Consider the following 23,557-nt stretch of genomic DNA (forward strand, 5'->3'; position numbering starts at 1 on the left):
AGCATAGCTTTCAGGGACCTCCACAAGAGGTAACTCTCTGGGTCGTCATGGGATTTATGGAAGTGAACACATTCCAATTTGTCATTTATAGTTCACTCATAAGTCAGTCTTGCGTAGTTGAAATTTCTCATTCCTAGAGTAACATTAAGATGAGTGAGGTTTTCTGGTAATATTTGAAATTCTGATTTTTTTTTCTGGGGATCAGAACTGGGAGTTTAACAAGATTGGCAATTTATTTTTGTGTGCTGATACTAGGTTATGAACTCAGGGCCACACATCCTTGATTGGCCTTTTTCTGCCCAAGGCCGGCTCTCCACCACCTGAGCCACATCTCTACTTCTGCTTTTTGCTGGTTAATTGGATATGAGTCTCATGGATGTTTATGTCCAGGTTGGCTTTGAATTGTGATCCTGACATCTCAGTACCTAGGATTACAGGTGTGAGTCACCAGTACGTGGCAAGGCTGTCATCTCTCATAGCAGGGCAAATGACATTGCCATTGTGCTGTCCACTTTTCATAAAGTCTCAGTGACACCAACTCTACTGCCTTCCATGTAGGTAGAGCATGTGCACCTTTCATCTGGAGTCAACCCATAACACCTGCATTCTGCCTGTTGTAAATCCATCAACGGCTGCTCCAATTATGCACTGGCTTTTGCTAGTTTGGCTCATAAATGTCTGTGCTTCCAAAGACACATGCAGCTCCGTGTAGATGCTCAACACACATCACTGAGAAAAAGGTCAAAGATGTAAGATGATTCACTGAGCCACTCAGCATCTGGTCTTACCTATCAGAGAGACAGGCTGTTTTCATTTATTTAATTTTTATTTTTAAGTAGCATGCATTAATACCAATGGAGAATTTCATTGTGCTGTTTCCATAATGATGGATATAGCATGCATGTTGACCAATTTACTTTGCAGTTTTGATTTCCTCCTTAAAACTGGAGATTAAGAGAGGTCTATGGGAGGAAAGTTTATAATTTAATGGGTATGAAGGTGTAACAGGTCTCAACAAACTCATTCTTCTCAACCAAGTCTCTGAAGACATTGTAAAAGGAAGTTTATACGCCATTAACATGACAGGTTAGAGAGAGAAGGACTAAGATAAGGAGCAGAGATATGTGTTCCATGTTGAGAGGACATATATAAATGTATATTATATAATATATAGTACATATTATTATTATATGTTGTATTATTATATTATTTTATTATATAATGTATATTATATAAAGTATATAAAATGCATCATATTAGATATAATGTATATTATATAATATACATTATATGTGTGTTTATATATATGTACATATATAGAGATTTGTGAGAATTAAATGAATTTATATACAACATGTGCCTTAACAAGTAAAAATAACTATAATCTATTTAGATATTTCCAGTAACTAATACAAAGTGAATGAAGGACCTGACCTAAAGAAATAATATTTACATAATATAAAAGACTTGAGGTCACTGTGGTGAAAATCATCTGTGAATTAAACCTTGAAGGTCAAGTCATGGGCCTGCATTTTTAATTGTGGGATAGTAATTCTATCCTCATCCACATTCCCATTTGTAAAAGAAAGAGAGCACAGAAGCCCAGAGCTGCTTTTTGATGGCAGCATGAGACTCGCCGGGCACAACAGTTACTGAAAAAACACTTCTCTATGAATCAAAGGAAAAGAAAATAAGAAAGTATGCTTATTCAAACTGCAAGTGTATTGCAATAGGTTGTAGAAAGGATAGGTTATTGAGATATATACTAGGTAGGTAGACAAGTAGATAGGTTTGTAAGTAGGCAGGTACAAAGGTAGCTGATTGATGACAGGTGCTAGATAGAGATATCAGGGAGTTGGTAGATTCATTAATTTCAAGATGTCCATAAATAAGATGTATGCTTTGGATTTTAATGATAATATAAAGTCCAATGCACTTCAAGTATTTTCTTGGACAGATAGAGTCTTCACATGGTTTCATATCCAATTTGTTCCAATTTTACTGAAATCCCAGAAGTCCCTTTGTACTACTTTCTACAATAGAAGGGTTTCAAATTGAAACAGGCTTCTAGGAAGAGTGGTGTGTGCCTATTACAGCTATTCAGGAGACAGATAGGAGGAAGATCACAGTACCAGGCTAGCCTAGGCAAAAGTTACTGAGAACTCATTTCAATCAGCAAATCAGGCATGTTGGCATACATCTGCAATCCCAGATATTCATGAAACATAGGTACAAAGACCATGGTCCAAAACCCTATCTGAAAAGTTAGTAAAAAGGCTAAGGATTTGACTCCAAGGGTTGAGAACCTGCCTCCCAAACATGAGACCCTGAGTTCAGTCCCGAGTCTGATTTCTTCCTCTGCATGATGCTCAGGTCTGACTCCACTTCGGACACTCTCAGTTTTGCTTCTATAATGCTGTCTACCTTTGCTCCCTCTCTAGATGGTTTATGAGTTTTTAGTAAGGGTTGGAGAACCACCATCTTGATTTTGCAGTTCAGCTTAAAATGTAATATTACTGTTCCTTTTCCATGTTTGTGTGTGTTACTCCCTTCCTCCATTAGTGTTTATGAGTAAAGGAAGAAAAGAAAATGTTGACTTGTAGTAGAGCAGAAAGTCTCATAGTACTTACCACTTAGTTCAGACACTGGGCTCTCTTTTATTAAAAGCACACAGTGATCTCTTTTAGCTAAAAGCACACGGTGTACTTTCAAACACCTCTAAATCAAGAATTCAAGAACAACTAGACTAATTGTCCATTGCTTTTAGGCTAATGATAGACTAGGCTTTGTTGTTTTTCATTTTCGCAGCAGTTTAAAAGGAAAAGAGAAATAAGGGGAGAAGGTGAAGCGGGTTTCCCGCGGGTGGATGCACGGGGCTGGGGTCGAGTTACCACCTGCACACACCACGCCCTCCAGGTCTTCACAGCGCCGGTCGTCACATTCGCAGGTCTTCCCGTAGACTTTGCTGTCTCCAGGGGGGTAGCAAGTGCATTTGCCACATTCACATTTGCCTGAAAAGTATCAAGAGAAAACATACTGGTAAGGCAAAGGTATAGTCTCAGAGAGATCTTCTAGAAAGCAGGTATAGTATGAAACTCAGCCGATGATTTTTCTAACCTCTTTACCATGCACTGAAGGTCAAGCCTTCACCTTCCTACCATACATTGAAGGTCAAGTCCAAATGCTCAGCTGGGGAGGAGCTAGAGGGAGGATGGCTGGCTCAGACATCACTCATATTTGCTGTTCTACTTTTGCTTGACTCTCCTGTGGACACAAAACACTCTGCCTGTTTCATATTCAATTTAGTTTGGTGGTACCATTTTAAATAATTGAATGGCTTTATGTATTTTGACCTGATGACATGTAATGTGGTTATTTAAAAGAAATCTTCTTATTTGGAGCTAATCTTCACATAAAAGAAACCATTCTTTAGAGATTACTACTTTAAAGATTATTTGTAGTCATTTTATAATGCAACACATGACCCGAACATTTTATAATTTTTAACTTAAAGTTTAAAAACCAATTTTTGGGGGAAGTAAGATGCCAGATTAGTTCATAGTTAGAGCATCTCTTAACTGGTAAGATTATAATGATTTTGTCACTACTTCTTAGATTATAACTATAAGACAAGCATTATAATTCCCTTGCTGATATCATTTTGGTTTTATGATAGCACACATTGTCCAATCTTATTACCATTATTTTACAAAACAGGAAACTGACACATACTAAGGCCAAATAACTGTAAACCAGTTAGTAAGGAACTAAACTGACAACCCAAGCATTCTCATTAAACTGTGCATATCAACATTAAGTCACACTGAATCTTACACACTCATAATTTAGCATCACAAGGCTTTATGAGAAAGAAAATTCCTTTTGTCTCAGAAATCACCCTGGTTTGCCAGAAATTCAGCTGTGCAAAAGTTCCCCAAGACATCTGTTATTCTCCATCATTAGCCTGACCGTTGAAATTATACACCCACTGAAATGATGCTAAGGTGCTTCAAAGGATGACACCCAAAAGCTGTTAGTCATTCATTTTCTTGTATTTTGTTAAAGAAATTTGGAGTGGCTAACAGAGGAGAGAAAGACTAGTATTTAGAATCATATAATTTCAGAGCCATAATTATAGATCATCTTAGGCAGTGATTCATAATCTTTCTGGCAGCAGTGGTGGGACCAGCATCCCTTTGAAAGTAACGACATTAGACAGGTTGTTCTGGTTGACAGTCAACAATTCATCCTTTATATTTGGAGATAGTTCTACATTCAACAGATGGCAGGAACTCTCCTCCAGTAGTATTCCTCCTGCCTTCCCCTGGTTGGACAGAATGGGGACACAGTGGAACACCTTGGGGAAGGCTCTACAGTGCCACAGAGTGAGCCATGGAATGGTATCATGTGTCCACAGCACAGCTGGAGCCTTCAGTAGCAGAGACAGGTGCTCAGCCATTCTTGGTGTTCACAGGCTGTTGTTACAGGCACTGATGGTGCATGGCATTCTAGGCCTCCACTAACCATCAAATTCTTTTTATCTTAGTTAATGAATTTTCTTTCTGATACTTGCAATAAACAAGCTTCCCTGGGGGAGGTATGGTCAGGAGTAAACAGGTATCTGCCACAAGGTACAAATTTCCAACTAAAGTTATGAGTTTGAAAGCAGTTCTATACAACAAGACACCTATAATCAATAACCATGTATTGAATTTGTGTTCTCACCACCAAACATTGATAAGTGTGCACAATATGGTAAACCATGCATTAGTTGAGCCATTATGTATAATTAATATATACTTCAAAACATTATGTCGGCAGAAGGATCTAAGATGGTGGGTGAGAAGCATCCACAATTTTGACAAATGAGAAGAGTCAAGTAACACAGGAGAAACTATGCTCTAAAGAAAAGAGAGGAAGTAGAGTTTGAACAGCTTGGTACTGGCACAAGAACAGACCTCAGGACCAATGGAATAGAATTGAAAACCCAGAAATGAACTTACAGACTATAACCAACTAATCTTCGATAAGGGAGCTAAAAATGGAATGGAAGAAAGAAAGCCTCTTCAGTAAATGGTGCTGGAAAAATTGGTTAACTATTTGTAGAAAACTAAAGCTAGTTCCTTATATATCACCCTGCACTAGAATCAACTCCAAATGGATCAAAGACCTCAGAGTCAAAGCAGACAGTCTGAAAACATTATAGGATGCAATAGGAGAAACCCTAAGTCTCCTTGGAACAAACCGAAATTTTCTTAATAGAGACCCAGAAACACAACAAATCAAAGAAAGCTTGGTCAAGTGGGATTGCATAAAATTGTAGAGCTTCTGCATGGCAAAGGACATAGCTAGCAAGATCAATAGAAAGCCCAGGATTGGGAGAAGATTTCTTCACTAGCCATACAACAGACAAGGGTCTCATATCTAAAATATAGATGGAACTCAAAAAATTAAATCCCCCAACAACAAATCTTCAAAGAGACAACTATCCAATAAATAAGTGGGCTAAAGACTTAAAGAGAACCTTCTCTGAAGAGGAAAGAAGGATGGCCAATAGACACATGAAGAAATGCTCAACCTCCCTAGCCATAAAAGAAATGCAAATCAAAACAACATTGAGATACCACCTCACCCCAGTTAGAATGACTATAATCAAGAACTCTAATAACAACAGATGCTGGAGGATGTGGACAGAAGGGAACCTTACTGCATTGTTGGTGGGGGTGTAAACTTGTTCAACCACTTTGGAAAGTAATATGGAGGTTCCTGAAAAGACTCCACATAGCACTGCCCTATGACCCAGCAATCCCACTTTTGGGCATTTACCCAAATGATCACAAGCAAGACCACACTAAAGCTACCAGCACAACTATATTTATTGCAGCATTATTTACCATAGCTAAGATATGGAACCAACCCAGATGCCCCTCAGTAGATGAGTGGATCAAGAAAATGTGGTATATATAACCAATGGAATTCTATGCCTCCATCAGAAAGAATGACATTGCCCCATTTGTTAGGAAATGGAAAAACTTGGAAAAAATTATATTAAGTGAAGCAAGCCAGGCCCAAAGAAACGTAAGTCCCATGGTTTCCCTTATTTGCAATAACCAGTGTATGTCTGAGTCAAGCAGAAAAGGTCAGATAAGTTGATGTTAGAGTAATGAACCCCAAGATAAGTATTCAAATGATTTTTTCTTTCATGCAATTTTTTCTAACATATTTATAGGATTTCTTTGTTGCTTTGTATGTCCCTCCCCCACGGTATAACCCCTGCTTTCACTGTATTTGATGTTGGTATAATTTGTGGAGGGGAAGGGAAAAAACAAATTGTTTAAATAGGGATTCAGGTGGACTCAGTGCAACAATGAGATGTACAAGTCGTTATGTCGAAAACAAACTTTACAACTTTGGTGTGGGGTGGGGGGGGGTGGGAGATGGGAAGGGATGGGAAGGGGAAACAAAGGAGGAGGCAACAATGCATGATAAGAAATATACTCATTACCTCGCCCATATAACTGTAACCCCTGTGTACAGTATTTCCACAATAAAAAAAAAAGAAGTAACAGACAGGTGGATTTCCAGCCAGTAAAAAAAAAAAAGAAAAGAAAAGAAAAAAGAAAAAAGAGAAGAGAGGAAGTGCATCGGAAATCACAAAAGAGGTGATAGGACAAGGCACCACAGAATCTTCACCTTGTTTCTGGCTCCCAAGGAGGTGTAGGGGAAGCTGAAAGTTTGGTCACAAGGTCAGACTGTCCTGAGGACAGATTGGCATTCTAGTTACAGCATAAATCAACACGCACATAAGCATTAAACCCAGCATAGTAGGATTTTCTGAGCAGTGAATGCTCCAGTATTGAAGGAAGATATTCCATTGCTCCTCTCTTTTGGGAAGGCTATAGACAAATGCTATCTTGAAAGAGGGCCTATGATCTGATATTGATGGCTCAGGGAATCCAGACACATCCTGCCACTGCGTCTGGGCAGCAGATGGCCCTGACTATTCAGCTTCCAAGATCTCCTCCTAGCTTGCAAATGTCCGCTGCTAGGTCAGTCAGTAAACCTGAGCCCAAACCCTCTGAGTCACCTGGTATCTTCAGCGTCTTCACAGGGAGGTAGAATTCCAGACAAGGCTAGAAAGCATGGAGACCCATCTCTTCAAACTGCCTCCCAGCATATGGTTGCATCCATGCACCCCTGAAGGCCTCGGGTCCACATTGCTGAAACTCAGGATTGTCACAGACTCTTGAGCCCCACACAAAAGAACACTGCTGGGTGAGGTCTATAAGCATTGAAAGAGACAGGCAGGGTTCCTGAGGCCTTCAGCTCTCCTCCGGTTTGAGCAGAAGTCGATGCTGTTTACTCCTTTACTCTTATACACATTTGGGGTTCACCTTGAGGATTAGATGTTTGCCCTAGGGACTTATCAGCCAATAGGAAGCAACCAGGTCCGCCGGTTATAAAGCTCCTCCACAGCCAGCAGTGGCTTTTAGCACACAAAGGAGGAAAACTTTGAGAGTGATAACAGAGTAGAAGTGGACAACTGACCCTTCTACAAGAGGTTTCAGCTACTTAACCTTGATCTGAATAGTGTTGGGTATCAGGCCTAGTTCTCTGAGCATGGGAACAAGTTCTTGGCTACTGAGCCATACATATAGTTCCACAGTGAGAAATAGGATCTCAACCTGACAACTACATTGTCCTGCCTGATGATCAGAGATGAGCAATTCTCAATCAATGAAGGAGCACAGAAATGTAAAAGCCTAGACAATACTCTTCCTCAAAAAATCACAGTAACAAACACCCATGACCGTGAAGCATATGAAATCTCTGACAAAAACATTATTAAAAAGAAAGTAATTGTGAGAACTGTCAATGAAATTGAAGAAAACATAAGTAAGTGGATGAAAGAATTCTTTAAAAAACTCAAACAACGATCTTGATGGATAAGATAATGTAGAATGTGTAGGAATAAATCAATAAAGATATTAAACTATTGTACAAAACTAAAATTGAAATTTGGAAAATAAAAAACATCAAAAGGCAAATAAAAAACAGTTTAAAAGTCTCTTAAGTAGACTGGAACAAACTGGAGACAGTATCAAGGTTAGAAGATAGGGTGGATGTTTTATGACAAGCAGATGAAGGTAGAAAACAAAACTAAAATATAAATGGAACATGAAAGCACATTGGAATAGTATTATACCACAAATCATAATAATAATGGACATAGAAGACAGAGAAGAGGTGCAAGCTAAAGACATTGGAAACATACTAAAAAAATGCTTTCCAAATCTTGAAAAAGAGATGGGAACTCATATAGCAGAGACTTTTAGTAATCCAAATTGACAAGATCAGAAGGAATCTACCCATGTCATTATAATGAAAACATTAGGCATAAAGAACAAGGAAAAGATGTTGAAAACTACAAAGTACATTTAACAAGGCACATATAAAGGCAACCCCATAAAACATACAGCATGGTAGACAGGAGAACATGGAATCAGGCATTCAAGCTCTGAAAGAAAATAACTCAATCCAGTTACTGAATGTGGCAAAGTTATCTTTCATATGTGAAGACATAGAAGCCTTCTATAATAAACAAACACTAAAGCAGTTAATAAACACTAATGCATCACTGCAGAAAATATCCAAAGGAAACTCACATGCTGAAGAGGATGATAAACACAGTCATTTAGAATTTTTGTTTTCTGGCTTACCACCCAATATGCTACATGGTATTTATTTTAATATTAGAAAGAGAAAATACTTCTTTCTCTCTTTCTATAGGATAATTCAAAACATTGCAATTATTGTAAATACAGAGTAACAGAGATCCTTTCAAAAATACAGATTGCCTCATTTCTACATCACGAGATAGGAACTTTATTCATTAATTTTCTATCTATATTCACGGCTGAAGCATAGTCACTGCAGAAATGGTCATTTAATTCTTGGAGCCTATCATAGACACAAAAGTCACTAAGGAAAATCAAGTCCCATCAATACCCATGATTCACAAAGAAACCAAAAGTCTGAGAGGAAGATAACATGTTACTTGCTCAAGGTCACATGGTCATCCAGGGACATAGAGCATGTCCCTCAAGGTCAAAGGTTAACCACCCACAGTGGTTAGGAGATGGGAAAGCCATCTTTAATAGTGAAGAATGAACATGGAGTAATATCGAGATGCATTATTTTATGGAAAGGTGTTAATCTCTGGTAGAGGTTAATTTCTAAAACTGATATAAGGCTGACTGTGTGAAATTATGAAGATGGAGGTACTTGTTTTCCAGGGGATATCTCTCTACCTCCTTTTTCTCCTTCTCTTTCTTCTTTCTACCTCATTTTCTCCTCCTCTTTCTTCTTTCCCTCATTCCTCTTCTTCATTCTCTTTACCCTCCCTTATACTCTCTCTCTTTCTCTTTCTCTATAGCACACACACATTATTTTACATTAAATTTTACTTATTTACATTAAAGTGTAAATATGAGGAGCATTAATTCCTTCAAAATATCCCACACAGAAAGAAGGACTCATCTATTTCAAATGTTGGCATTAATGTGATCATTGCTCTGTCATTCATTCAGTCCTCAAAACAAGACATATTGTTAATATCAACTACCAGTTACATCTTGCACCAGATTCTGAAGATCCAACCTTAAGAAGGAAGCTGAAACACCATTAATCATCAGGAGAATAGAGAAAAACACATGAGTACACAGAGCTACAGGGCAAGAGCTGCTGGTGATGTGAGTTTGAATCTTGCAGGGTTTAAGTCAAATGTTTGGAGGGAAAATTGATTTTCTGGCCAGGATAACATTTAAAAGCATAAACTCTTAAATACATCTGGTCTTTACTTTAGGCACATCCTCCAGTAAATGTGATTTTTAAATTTTTCTTTTCTTCTTTATTTTGTTGGTGGTGGGGCTTGAACTCTAGGCAGGAAAGGTGATTTTTGTCATCATCATGACAAAGGTGATTGTCATCATCATGACAATGGGAATACTAACAATACCTTTAGCATACGTTTATGACACACATTAAAAGTTGTGATGCATGCAAAGTACACAGTATAGGGCCTGTATTCAGTAACTGCTCCCCATATATTAGATATCACCATCGTCATTATAATATAACTATTTGTATATGGTCATGATGTTTATAACAAGGCCCATGCTGAATGATTCACATTTCAATTATGTAAATCAATTTGCTCACTTCCTTTCTTTTCTAATTTGCTTATAAAACCAGAAAAAAAGTGGATTTTCTGATCTAGAATGTGAGCACCTAGGAACACCATTGTGTCACCCAATGCCGCTTCGGCAGAGAACACTGGGACTTTTGTTTTTTTCACTTTTTAAAATGGTAAGAGCCACACTTGCAGCACATGTTCAATAGTTGCAGAGTAATTAGAGGCTCACATAAAACAGAAAAGAGATTAGCACTTTACTAACATAGTCCTGCTTTGCCTAAAATAATAGGTTTACCATAGCAACCTGATTGCACTAGAAAAAAAGCTCCTGCCAAATGCATCCTAAGTTCTTTTGAAATTTCTATGAGAAGGAATTAAACACTTGAGAACTATGATATTCTGTACTATTTCCTCTAAAGACAAATATTTTGGTAGGGGGAGGGAGAATAACATAGTCTCGCTTCAGAAATTTGAGAGCTAAGAAGTCCCCTTATTCTCCATCTCAAAACAGACAGTCAAGTGACATTGACATTACACATTAAATGTCAGGAAGGGAAAATTTGTTCCAATACAAATAAATGCCGCCACCCCTCCCAATTTGTGTTTTTTTAGTACCCAAGAACAAAGGTAATCAGTCATGGTGAATGTGAAGAATCTAGATGCATAAGCACATGGTTAACTAATGCAAGTAACTGAGTCTGGTCTGTTGTATAAAATGAGAAAGCCTATTCATTTCTAAGAGTTTTCTAAGACATCAAGCCAACTGTTTTAGGGAACGTCATTTACTCCAAATTAGGTTATTTTACTAATTCAACCTTAAACCTGTTCCTAAAGAATATTGAAGTTACTAAAAATTCATTATCTTTCAAACAAAAGTCCCATAAACTAAGTAATAAATATCACATTCTGAAACTGACAAATCCAAGGTTAAAAAATTAGGGAATGATTGAGGTATGAAATGTGAAATCTGAGTGATTCATTAGTGTAACCCACCATGAATCAGCTAAGACAAACTAATGAATGAGAACATCTTGTCTTACTGCGCTGCCAGGACCTCCTAAATTATGTTAAACGAAGGTGGTAGAAGTGGGCACCTTGTCTTGTTCCAAATCTTAGAGAAAAAATTTTCAGTTTTATCCAATTCAGAAAATGTGTTAGCTGCTGACTTATTACAAACGGTCTTTACTATATTGAGGCGTATAGTTAATTTGTTCAGATTTTTTTTAGTGAAAGGAATGTTGAATTTTAATGAAAGCCTTTTCAGCCTCTATCAAGAGGAGTATGTGTTTTTGTTCTTCATTCTGTTGATGCGGTGCATCATATACACTGATTTCCACATATTGAGCCATTTTTTTTATCACTTGGTTCAATCCTATTTGATCATGGAAAGTGAATGTCTTAATGTACTGCTACCTAGAATTTGCTGGAATTTTGCTGAAGATATTTGTATATATGTTCATTAAGAATAGTAGCATATGGCCTCACTTTTTGTCGTATCTTTATCTGGTTTTGGTATCAGAGAAATGTTCATAAAATGTGCTTAGAAAAGTGCTTTCTGTCTTTTTGGAAAAATGTAAAAATTGCTGTCAGTTATTTAAATGCTTTGTAGAAAGCATCAGTTAAGTCATCAAATACTGGGACCTTTTTTTATTTCATGAGGATAAGTTCCTCTGGGCAAAGGAAGAGTAGGGTGAATTCATGCTTGTGTCACTTTCCATATTTTTAGTTTTAATGCTTCAAAAGTTAAAAATAGTTAACAGGTATGTCACTTCCATAGCAGATAGACATTCAGGAATGTTAATTAAACTGATTCAAGGCATACGTGGACTTTCTTCCCCAAATAAGGATAATTAGCAAATGAATGCATACAGCCTACAATATCAACCAAGACATGATAAATTTGCCATAAATAACAAGGAGGTTAATCTTTCAAAATTAAGATAAAATTCATCATAAAGTGATATTTTTCTACCAATAACACATTTTTTTGTTATTCTTTGTTTCTGACTTTCCCAACTCAAAAAACATTAGAGAGAACACTGCTTACTTATGTAAGTGTCAACATCCATGAGACTTTGTAAGTTTGAGGATGCATAACTGATCCTCCAAAGGTTCATGTCAAAAAATGCTGCATGAGGGCTGGGAAGGTGGCTCAGTGGTAGAGCGCTTGCCTTGCATGCTTGAGGCCCTGGGTTCGATTCCTCAGCACTACATAAGCAGAAAAAAACCCGGAAGTGACGCTGTGGCTCAAGTGGTAGAGTGCTAGCCTTGAGCTGAAGAGCTGAGGGACAGCGCCCAAGCCCAGAGTTCAGGCCTCACGACCGGACCCCCCCAAAAAAAATGCATGATTCTTATGTGTTTTGAATTTTGAAATTAAACCAAAGTAAAATTTAATGATCAAATATACAAATAAAACTTTATAATTAGAGTGCAATTTGAAAATGAGAATTCATCAATTACTATATATATACATATGTATATGTATATATATATATATATATACATATACATATGTATATATACACACTCTTCCACAAAATCTACATAAAATTTTTGGAACTATCCTTTGGCATGATTCTGAAATTTTAACAGTTAGGCCACTTTGTCAATAATTCTGTCAATCATATGCCTAGCTTGGGGCTTATACAGTCTAAAATGCCAGAAAATCCAAATCTTAAAATGCAAGGATATACTGAACTTGCTTTCAGACTTCAGTTGGGAAGCAGAGTTGACACAGTGGATGAAGAGTTGGTGAGCAGAGCTGCATTTGGAATCTTTTAGTATATGTCACATGAATGAATGACTTTTGCTTCTCAAAAAGTTTGGTACAGCTTGCTACACAAACTAGGTAAGTGCTAAGTGCCACAGACATAATCACAGAGCTAGAGCTCCAAAACTGCTCCAAGCAGAGATACCAATCGTGTTTTTCCAATTCAATGTTCCAACTCCATCTAGTCAAATTGTACACATCCTGGTAGACTTTGATGTCAGCTACCTGATATTTATATTCTTTTTTCAAAGACTATTACTGTCCAATGCAAATATAAAATCGTACTACTTTAATTCAGTTTCTATTTGGATGCTGAAATTGTCATCCCCCATAACAAATTGGCAATCTCTTGTGGTTTCCCGTGAATCAGTGACTTTTTTGGAGAAACTAAGAAAAACATTTCCTGATATTTACTAATAGCTCAGCACAGAATTGTAGTTCCAAATTTTAGTGTTTTCTGAGATCTCTAATAGTGTAGAAACCCTCAAATTATACACAAGTGAAAATTTTCCGAAAAGATAACAGTAGAACTAGCTGGGCACCAGTGTCTCACACCTGTAATTCTAGCTACTCAGGAGGCTGACTTCTTCCTTTCTTTCTTTCTTTCTTTCCTTCCTTCTTTCTTTCTTTCTTTCTTTCTTTCTTTCTTTCTTTCTTTCTTTCTTTCTTTCTTCCTTTCTTTCTTTCTTTCTTTCTTTCTTTCTTCCTTTCTTCCTTTCTTTCTTTCTTCCTTTCTTTCTTCCTTTCTTTCTTCCTTCCTTCCTTCCTTCCTTTCTTTCTTTCTTTCTTTCTTTCTTTCTTTCTTTCTTTCTTTCTTTCTTTCTTTCTTTCTTTCTTTTTTATTTTTTTTTATTTTGAGAATACCATACAGAGGAGTTACAATTACATGGGCAAGATAACGAGTACATTTATTATCAAGCATTGTTGCCTCTTCTTTGTTTCCTCTCCCATCCCTTCCCATACTCCTCCCACCTCCCTTCACCCGATCCTCCCCCCCCCCAAAGTTGTAAAGTTTGCTTTGACTTCTGAGGATCGTGGTTCACAGCCAGCCTGGGCAGTTAAGTCCATGAGACTCTTATCTCTAATAAACCACTAGAAAACTGGAAGTAGTGCTGTGGCTCAAGTGGTAGAGTGCTCACCTTGAACTAAAGAGCTGAAGGAGAGTGCCCAGGCCCAGAGTTCAAGCCCCATGACCAACAAAAAAGAAAAAATAAAGAGAGCAATGCTACAGTCATGAAAGCAATGAAGATGGGGTGAGCAGGCCTGTTATCGCAGTACTTGGGATACTGAGGCATGGGAATATCATGTTCAAGGGCCAGCCTATGAAACAGCAAGATCCTGACTCAAAGAAACAAGCAAAAATCTAAAGCGATAAAGCCATGTGGGAAGACATATAAGAGACATTCCTGGAACATCTTCTATGTAATCCCAAGATAATGAACGCTGAGCAGTAAGAGAGACTACAGACATCTATAGACAAACTTAGTTACCAATGACAAATGGGATGATGAAAAACTGAGTGAAATAAAGGAGAATGTGCTACTTTCCCTAGATTCTACCACAAGAAAACAATACTCTTTGTGTACCAAACAGAGGTGGTAGAGATAGAGAATGAAGATAAACGTGCTTCCAATAAAGGGAAGAAGGGATGGATGGTAGGATTCAGAGAAAAAGCAGTGGAATGCATGTGATTCTGTCTCTGTGGGAAATGGAAATAGGCCAGAAAACAATGACATTTGAAATGTAAGCTCCCTTAAGCAAGCTTTCACATCTCCCTAACTACAGAAAATGTAGGATAAATAGGTATTTACTTTCAATAAAACCTAAGCTTAGATTGGGTCCAAATATTACGAGATAAACTGCTGTACGTCTCTCTTACTCAAATCTCCAATAATAATCAAAGAACTGAATCTGGAAGAAACAAAACAAAAACACACTTTAATGCTAATGGTCATAAACATTCAGACTATTGTTTGAAATGCAATGTCTTCCTTGAAGTAACAGGAAATTCCAAAGAGACTGTGATATTGGCTCCTTGGTGAAATGCTTTGCTTTCACCTGATGGCTATCAAAAGTAATAGACCATTCAATCAATTCAATCAATAACAGTTAACAACACTACTGCAAAAGACATTTGGCAATGAAATGAAGGTAATAAAAGAGAACAAAGGAAAGCTAAGTGGTTAGCTGCTTTAAATGATGATAATTCATAGTGTGTATGCATGCAGATACATATACAGAGAGAGGGGGGGGAGGAGAGTTGGAAGAGCTCTGATTAGCTTTGTCTTGAATCATCTTTGGCTTAAATACGAGTGATTGTTTAAGGGTCCAAAGGCTGGACTGTTCATCCACTTGCTGTGTGAGTCATTGCATTCAATCCCTGGGAACTTGAATTTTCACGCAACTGCTTTGTGAAAAGTGTGATTAATAAACATTCTAAACTGACTTTATTCTAAATCTAAGTTTATTTATTTCCTGCTTAATTTTTCAACCTTGCCAAAGCTCTGGATTTGGAGGTATGATTTTTTTTTGAGACAAGGTGCCACTATATAGCTTGGGTTGGCCTCAAACTCAACTTTTCTGAGGATTATGGACATGAGCCACCACATCCAGCTGGGAAGACATTTGAAGTTTTAGCAAATACTCCTTTTGACACAGCATTAGCAAAATCTAGTATACAATGAATGGGTGTTAGCTTCTAGCCAAAGGAAAAAATCAAACAGTTATTGTATCAAAACTAGTGCCATTACTGAGCTTACAGGAAATAATTTATTTCTTTAAACAAACACCAAAGAAACACTAAAAACTGAAATAAGAGCACCAGATCCTAAGCTCACATGGCCAAGGTTTTGACAATAAAAGCCCACATGAACTAAAAAGGTGATAGAGATGAATCTAACACTGCTTCCATAAGCTGGGGACCCTGGAAAAAAATGTCCAGAAGTCTAAGACTGGTAATTTTCATTCCAAAATCCAACACAAATCCTTACTGGAGGGAAGTGTTCTGAAATTAAGCTATAAGATTTTCCAGCATTTAGAATAAGCCATATTTAAGAAGTTTGCAAAGACCCACAAATACACATCCATGGAAGCCACCACCAAGACTGGGAGTCACTAAAATCAATATTCTTTTAGCTGTCTGAGCTTTGCACCAGATACTGACTAATTACTCACCCTGCCATCTTCTCCTTCGCTGTATTTGTTATTGAGAGCTCTGTTTATTCCAGTAACTGAGTCATTTGTGACTATGCTCCTATTGCCTGTTATTTCTTCAGTTCTATTTCTTATTTTACCAAGTTCATTCATTCTATTACTTATTTCATTTCAGAAATAATATGCACGAAGATCATGGACCATCTGTGTGCAAGGTTTCTCAGTCTTCTACAATCCTTCCCTAATCCCAGGAGACATTTGCTAGTGTCCTGAGACCATGCAAGCATAGCAATGATGAGAGAGGTACCACTGGCATCTAGTGTGTACCTGCCAGGGATGACACTAAAGATCCAGTTGTAATCTGTGGAAGAAGGTATGGCCCACCAACCACATCAGTCAGCTTAGATGTCACAATGTGGCATGTCAAGAAAATCATCTTGCCACCTAATTTACCAATAAACAAATAGACGATGGTGATAGGTGTCAATGTTTTAAATGTAGTTAAAGAGGTATGATCTTAGAATAGGGAAAGAGAAAACGGAAAGTTGGGTTTATAGAAGAAGAACCCGAGAATCTAATATTGTCTTAACTTGTTTCCCTAGCCACCACATGACTTTCCATTCCAACTGTAAAGTTTCCTTAAATTATCAGTTTCCTCATTACATATTTGAGACTAAGAAAAGAATTACAGCAGGAATTTACATTTCCTGGGGATAAATTATTAGTGCATTAATTTGACTAAATTTGTCTTGTCTACCACCTTGCTTTCTGTTGCATTTACATATGCTACATTTACATATGCAACTGGCGTTTGCAATATGTCTGCTCCTCCCACATAAGAAATAGGTAAGCGAAAACAAACACTTATTTATTTGATTCCATCAGTCCAGCCACAAACCAACAGTGTGCTGAGATTTCAAGGGCAAGTTCTTTTGTGGAACCCCACCCCAAGCCCGTCCTTTGCCAAGATCTCCACCTCAAGAGCAAGTTCAGCATTCACTGAATCATTTCCACCTCAGTCACCTTCAAAAATTCAAGGTCAAAGATTATGCACCATTGAAGGAAAATGCAGGGCTATTCTGTTGCATGACTCATGTCAACTTCTCCCTCATACCCCTTCATAACGCCTGTAAGTTTAAACCACCAATTCATCTATATCCTGTGCTCTTCTCTGAATACTGCTTTTCTTCTTGCTATAACTGCAATCTGGCTGCTACAGTGAATTCTTTTGATCCTTCCTTCCTAAGGTCCTAGTGCTCTCTCTCTCCTTCCAGACTTTTAACAGTTATTTTGACCCAAAGCTTGCCCACCACTTTAGACATTCCCTGCTAATATGGTCTCAGCCCATGGTTAGGACTTCTTTTCCATTTGCAACTTATTTACAAATTCAGGCTTCCCTTCCATACTTTTGTGTTATTCAACTTCCCAATTTTTAAAAATATTTTTAAAAGATACTGTACAGAGGGGTTATGAGTACATTTCCATCAGGCATTGTTACTCCTTCCTTGGTTTTTCCCCTACCGCCCCTTCCCTCCAACCTCCCAAATTTTATCACACACAATTCTTACTTAACATGCCTGGAAGAAGATTATTGACTCCCTCGCACTGCCACTTAACACAGTTATTCAAAGCCTTCCCTTCTTCTGCAAATCATATCAATATAAACCCAATGATTCAGGCCAGGAGACCTCAGTTCCTCTTTTGCACTGAAACTGCAAATCCAAACGTGAAAAAATTGATAGCAAATGACGTCACTGTACTGTTTCCATTGCATCCTAGTTTAAGTAGACTTCTCCTTTCTGAATTCCTGTTATATGTCAAAGTTGGTCTTTGTCTCCACTTTGGATCACTAGAGGACATTCACCATCACAGTGAGACTGACTGAGCTTTCCCAAGGAAAGAAAAAAGTATTCTAGCATCTGCTCTTTCTCAAAGCCTTCAATGGCCTTTCATAATCTATAATAAAATCAGACTTGTGCTCTGGGGGTCTGTCTCTGAACAAGATCTGAACTCTTCTCTCTCCACTCCTCAGCTTCAGTCATAGTGATCTGATCACAGGGATTGTTTTTTTATGTAAATGTGTACACTTTGTCTTTAATATTCTACTTGTAGAGCTTTTTATGTCCTTGCCATTGTTTCACAGTTTCTCTCACCTACCATATTCATTTTCCATCACAATGCCATGGTCTGTCATTGTACTGATTAATGTGTAAAGTCTTGATACCCATTTCCATATCTTTTGCAGTCTATTCTTTCCTCAAGTAAAATTCATGTTTCTCAAACTAACGATTGTGTCTCTTGAGCACTAATATTTAACATATAAATGTTGACTATTTTATAAATACTGGCTATGTTTTGGGTATTACGTTTGCTCTTCCTATTTGCCGCCCCCTTGGTTAATCCTGGAATTCTTATATATATTCAGATATATATGTTCTTAAAGAAAGAATAATCTTACACACACCTATAGACATCTAATATTTGAAAGGGAGAAAAAAAAAACATAGGAAGAAAGATAGCCTCTTCAACAAATGGTGTTGGCAATATTGGATATCCACATGCAGAAAACTGAAACTAGATCCCTATAGATTACTTTCATCAGAGTCAATTCAAAATGGATCAAAAACCTCAATGTAAGGCCAGAGGGCAAATCTATGCAAAGATATGGCAGAGGTATGTGGAGGATCAGGTCTTACCTCATTTTACTGGGCAAGACCACATTAAAACAGGTATAAATTTTGATTGGAAATAGAAATTCCCAATAGAAAATTTCTGTTGTTGAGCCATAACCTTGAGAACATTAAAAAAAATCTCTTCCTAATTCTCTAAGAAACCCAGCTATCTACTCAGTAATGTTGCTGATCATTAATTTTACACCCAACTTACATTGATATAATTCTCTAATTAAAGAAGACAGAAATAAGCATGTAGAAAAGTAAATATTTAATTTTTCATACAGCAAGGATAAGTTGCTGATTTCTAGGCTGTCTTGTTTTCTTTCTCTTGATAAACAACATGAAGATACATCCTATTGTTTTGAATGATTTCTTTAGTTCACAATTGTCTCATCTTAGAGTTCACCACAATAATATGAATCAGAGAAATAGATGTCTTCAGACTTGAATTCCAAGAAAAATTTAAAACCTGTGAGCAACACAGATGTTCAAAAGCCAATAGGATTTCTAAATGAAAATAATCCATTCTCAATTCATTTGTATATGCTTCTTTGTTAAGAGGGAAATATGTGAATCACACTTTTAATTATTGCTCTTCATTATAACCTTGAGAATCTTACATAGTTGCTGCATATTTCCAGCATGTTAATACAGATGTGAATTTATTTATATTGTCCACAGAAAAGATGAAAATCACAAATGCATGACTCAATGAATGTACATTAAATCCCAGTTCTATGTATCACCCAAATGAAAACAGTTTCTTATTAGATATGACTCCTATTTTTCCCCATCATCCTTTAATGGTAAAAAATAATCTAATTTCTATTGTTATAAAACAATTTTGAAATTTATATAAATAAAACAAGATATATTCCATGTTTATAATTTTTCTAGGGTAAATTATGCAGTTGAAATTTTTGTTATTGTTTTCTATCAATATTCCAAATTTCTTTACTAATTTTAATGGTTTGCCTGAAATGCTCTCAAAAATGTTTAATATTGACAATTTTCTCTCTTCATATACTTTCAGGTCTTGTCCTGTTAATACTTTTTCTTTCTTATGTACTGACAAGGTGTTTGTCAAATAACTGGGCACTAGAAGTGGTACTATTAAGCATTTTGTGCTAATTTGTTTCTCTTGTAAAAAATAGTGAACATTTTCAAGTTAAACATGTCTTCCATTCTTTGTGATAAATTCTTTCTTAGTATGTTCAGTTAATTCACCATTAAATCTATGAGTTGACTTCTCAATACTTTACACTGGTATTTTTATTCTTACATTGAGTCATCATCCATGTCCCTATCACTTGTGAGTACATTTCAGTATTTCTTCAGGACACTTCTGTTGTCTGCTTGTATGTTTCATCTGCTTAGACATATTTTTGATTAAATGCAGGATGTCGCACAAGCTTTGCTCTTAAACAGTGGGGCCCATTCTCTCTCAGTTAGGTATAAATCTCCCCAGTCCCATCAGGCTCCAGCTGACTCTCAACAGGTTGCAGTCTTGCTTAGGACTGATCTGTTTTTGACTCCCTAACACAACGCTTCTCCAATCTTCTAAGAGAAGTGAGACCTAAGCTTCTTGAAATTTTTCAAAGTCATTTTTCATCTTCCAAGTATCACAACATTTCCCAGTGTTCTAATCAGTTTGTTAGTCACGTCTTACCAAACATCGCTAATAAATCTTCCACTCTTCATGAATTGGCGAATGACTTGGAGAGAAAATAGGGTTGGAATATTTGGCTCAGTTTCCTGTACCTTCCTGTCTTCAAGTTCAAAGCTGGTTGCTTTGGCAACTTCAACCTTCTGTATTTTCAGTCTATCACTGCAAAACCTAGAAAGATCTAATAGTTTCTCTGGCCAACTCCTAGGATAATATTCTTACTGATTCTGCACAGAGTTAAGATCAGAAAATGGCCTGAAGGGAAAGCATTGCTTAGAAGGTAAGTCCAAGCTTACCTTAGACTTGACTTCTTCTTTTCATGAGATCATGGTTTCTTCAGCCTCAGCATCCTTGATGTCATTCTAGTTTATTATTCTGCTCAGGCTTTCTTTTTGTGTTTGTCAAAAGAATTGTTCTACTAGAACTATTTTATCATAATGAGAAATTTAATCACATACTAATTTTTAAATGTGTTTGTGTTGACTTTCACTACATAAATTCTTTTTGTAATTTGACTGTTTTTGAAATTAGTTTATTTTTTAAATTATATTTAATTGGTGTACAAAGAAATTTTAGACAAAGTTTTTTTATTATAAAGTATCTTGAAAATGCAAAATATTCATTGGGTTAACTTTGTTTCCCTTACTCCTGAATAAATTGCTTTAGCTTAATTGATTTCTATAATTAGGTAAATAGAGGATAAAAAATTCATTCTCATGTTTATATGACATTTCTCCTATCATTTTGTTCTAGAAATTTGCTTTAAGCATCTCAGTGAATGATAAGTAGGCAACCAAGGCAATCACAATTTAATGATTTAATTAATATATATTCACTGTAAAAATTTCCAAAATAAACAAGAAAAAAAGTAATTTTATAACCTATTTTTATACTTTTGGTCTATTTATTCCTATTCTCACTTTTAACAAGTTTTGTGTAAAATATAATGGTATAAAACTTAAGGGTATGTTTGAATCTTACTTATTTTACTTATAATTTATGAATATTGTGGCCATTCACAGTTGACCTGTTCAGTTCTTAGGGACCTTACTTCTAATTTGTTCAAAGTTTACTATATACCCAAAAAAGTCTTGATTCCAAGGCTCACTCATAAGTAGATATAGCTAGCACATGAATTGCTCTCTTAAAGATGTTAAATTCTTTCCTACTAGGGCAAATAACTCTTCCTTAATTTTAATTTTGCACCTTTTTCCTTCCAAAGATATGGACAAGAATCTAGGGTCCTGGCAGATATCTTGAGAGCATGAGAACATGTGTGTGAGGTATGGTCATGAGTATAGGGTCCTGGCAGATATTATGAGAGTATAAGGATATGTGTGCTCCCAACTAAGACCTACAGAAGCAAAGCAAGAATGAGTCCCTGACCTAGCTACCTTCAGGTTTCTGCAAAATGAAAACTCCTTCAAAATTTGTGCATTGAGGGAGTGCACAGATCAGACTTAATGAGAGTCAAAAGTTACTCTTGATGGGTGCAATCTCTGTGGTCTCATTTAGCTTCCTGATTTCCACATCCTTCTACAGACTCTTTACTTTGATTGCAGATTTGTTCTAGTTAAAATACTTCTGTCTGCAACTGGTTAACTAATTTCTCCCTGAATCTAGTGCTTAAGATGCTACATGAATTAGAATTAATTCATATTTATGAAGTCTAATATTTTCATCAGGTACTTTGCACTACCTAATTTGTTCCCTAATTCATTCCCACTGGTGACTAAAGTTACCTGTGCAAGGAATAAAAGCATTGGGCTTCTTTTTCTTTCATAGCCTACATTTTATTACCATGCTGAGCTTTATTACACCCATGGGATAAAGTTAGAATACAGTCCAATGTAGTAATAGAAGGGAAAAATACACATGAAGTTATGAAGAAGGACTACTCAAAATTGTGACTCAGCAACTAATGATATAAATATACTAGAGGAAAAATAGGAAATGCTTAAGAAAGCATGAATTTTAAGTTCTTTAATATACAAAGAAAACACAACGAAAATAAAGATAGTCCACAACAAAATAAAAATAAATGTATGTATGTATGTATGTGTCACCTATCATGAATTGATAGTTTATTACACTAATACACGTGTCCAACCACCAGGTATTAACAATAAATATCTAGACATAGTTTCCTCAATCCTTCATTTTACAAAGTTATATTTATCTTCTAACCTTTCTCAGATATAATAAAACTCAGAAGATAAATAAAGTACAGTTTACATTCTATTTGAAAAGAAAGATTCACACACCACACACACACACACACACACACACACACACACACACACATGACACTAAGGAATAATTGCACTCAGAAAAAAATAAAATATATTGATTGACAAAATACATCTCTGATGAAATCCTGTTGATCAGATTTCAAAACATTCAGTCAAAACATCATGTAAAGAAACTTCTTGGTAACAAAATAAATGTTAATACAAAACAAACTAAATAATAGTGGATTTTTCATTTATGTCATGTCAGTCAGCAGGCATTTATTGAGACATCACAAAATTTGTACCATAGGCATCAAGCCACAGAGGTAAATAACAAAATTATGCATTATTATGTAATTTGTGCTCTAAAATGTCAAACAGATGACTTAAAAGTATACCAATAAATTTCAGGGAGTAATCAAATACTCTGTAAAAGCATATTCTAAACTAAAGGATGCAAAGGTAGAGAGCTTGGTACAGTCTGAATTCCCCAACAGCTTCCTTAATTATCTAACTTTAATTTTATAAAACATACATGTGAACAAATTAGAAATGTTATCCCAATTGATTTCGTATAGTGCATATTTTACATGATAACTAACAGGTAATAAGCTCAATCATTTAAACTCTGAATGCTTTATTCTCTGCAAGGATTATTTTCTCAAAAAGAATAGAGTGTGCTGATTTCCATGGAGTTGTGTCTTTCTGAAAGTTGATTCAAAAATTAGTGTGTAAAGTTTCTGCCTGTAAGAATGATCATTTTCACTTGCAAATATGAGCAGAGAAGATTATAAGCTGTCAAGAGTTACCAGAGTTTCTGTCCACGGCAGAATGATGGGTCCACATGTTGCATTTAAAAACCCAGCT

General features: G+C 36.4%; 1 protein-coding gene across 1 annotated transcript in view; it reads right to left on the minus strand.

Annotated features, from left to right (window-relative positions):
• The window catches only part of Itgbl1 (integrin subunit beta like 1), a 171,858-nt gene that overhangs the window by 20,344 nt on the left and 127,957 nt on the right, over nt 1-23,557 (minus strand). Inside the window, exon 8 of the mRNA XM_070002666.1 lies at nt 2,895-3,011. Coding sequence (XP_069858767.1) covers nt 2,895-3,011 — 117 coding nt within the window. The remainder of the gene's footprint in view (nt 1-2,894; nt 3,012-23,557) is intronic.

This window comes from Dipodomys merriami, unplaced genomic scaffold, assembly GCF_024711535.1.
Source record: "Dipodomys merriami isolate MVZ:Mamm:240054 unplaced genomic scaffold, mDipMer1.0.p SCAF_6, whole genome shotgun sequence".
NCBI classification, from domain to species: domain Eukaryota; kingdom Metazoa; phylum Chordata; class Mammalia; order Rodentia; family Heteromyidae; genus Dipodomys; species Dipodomys merriami.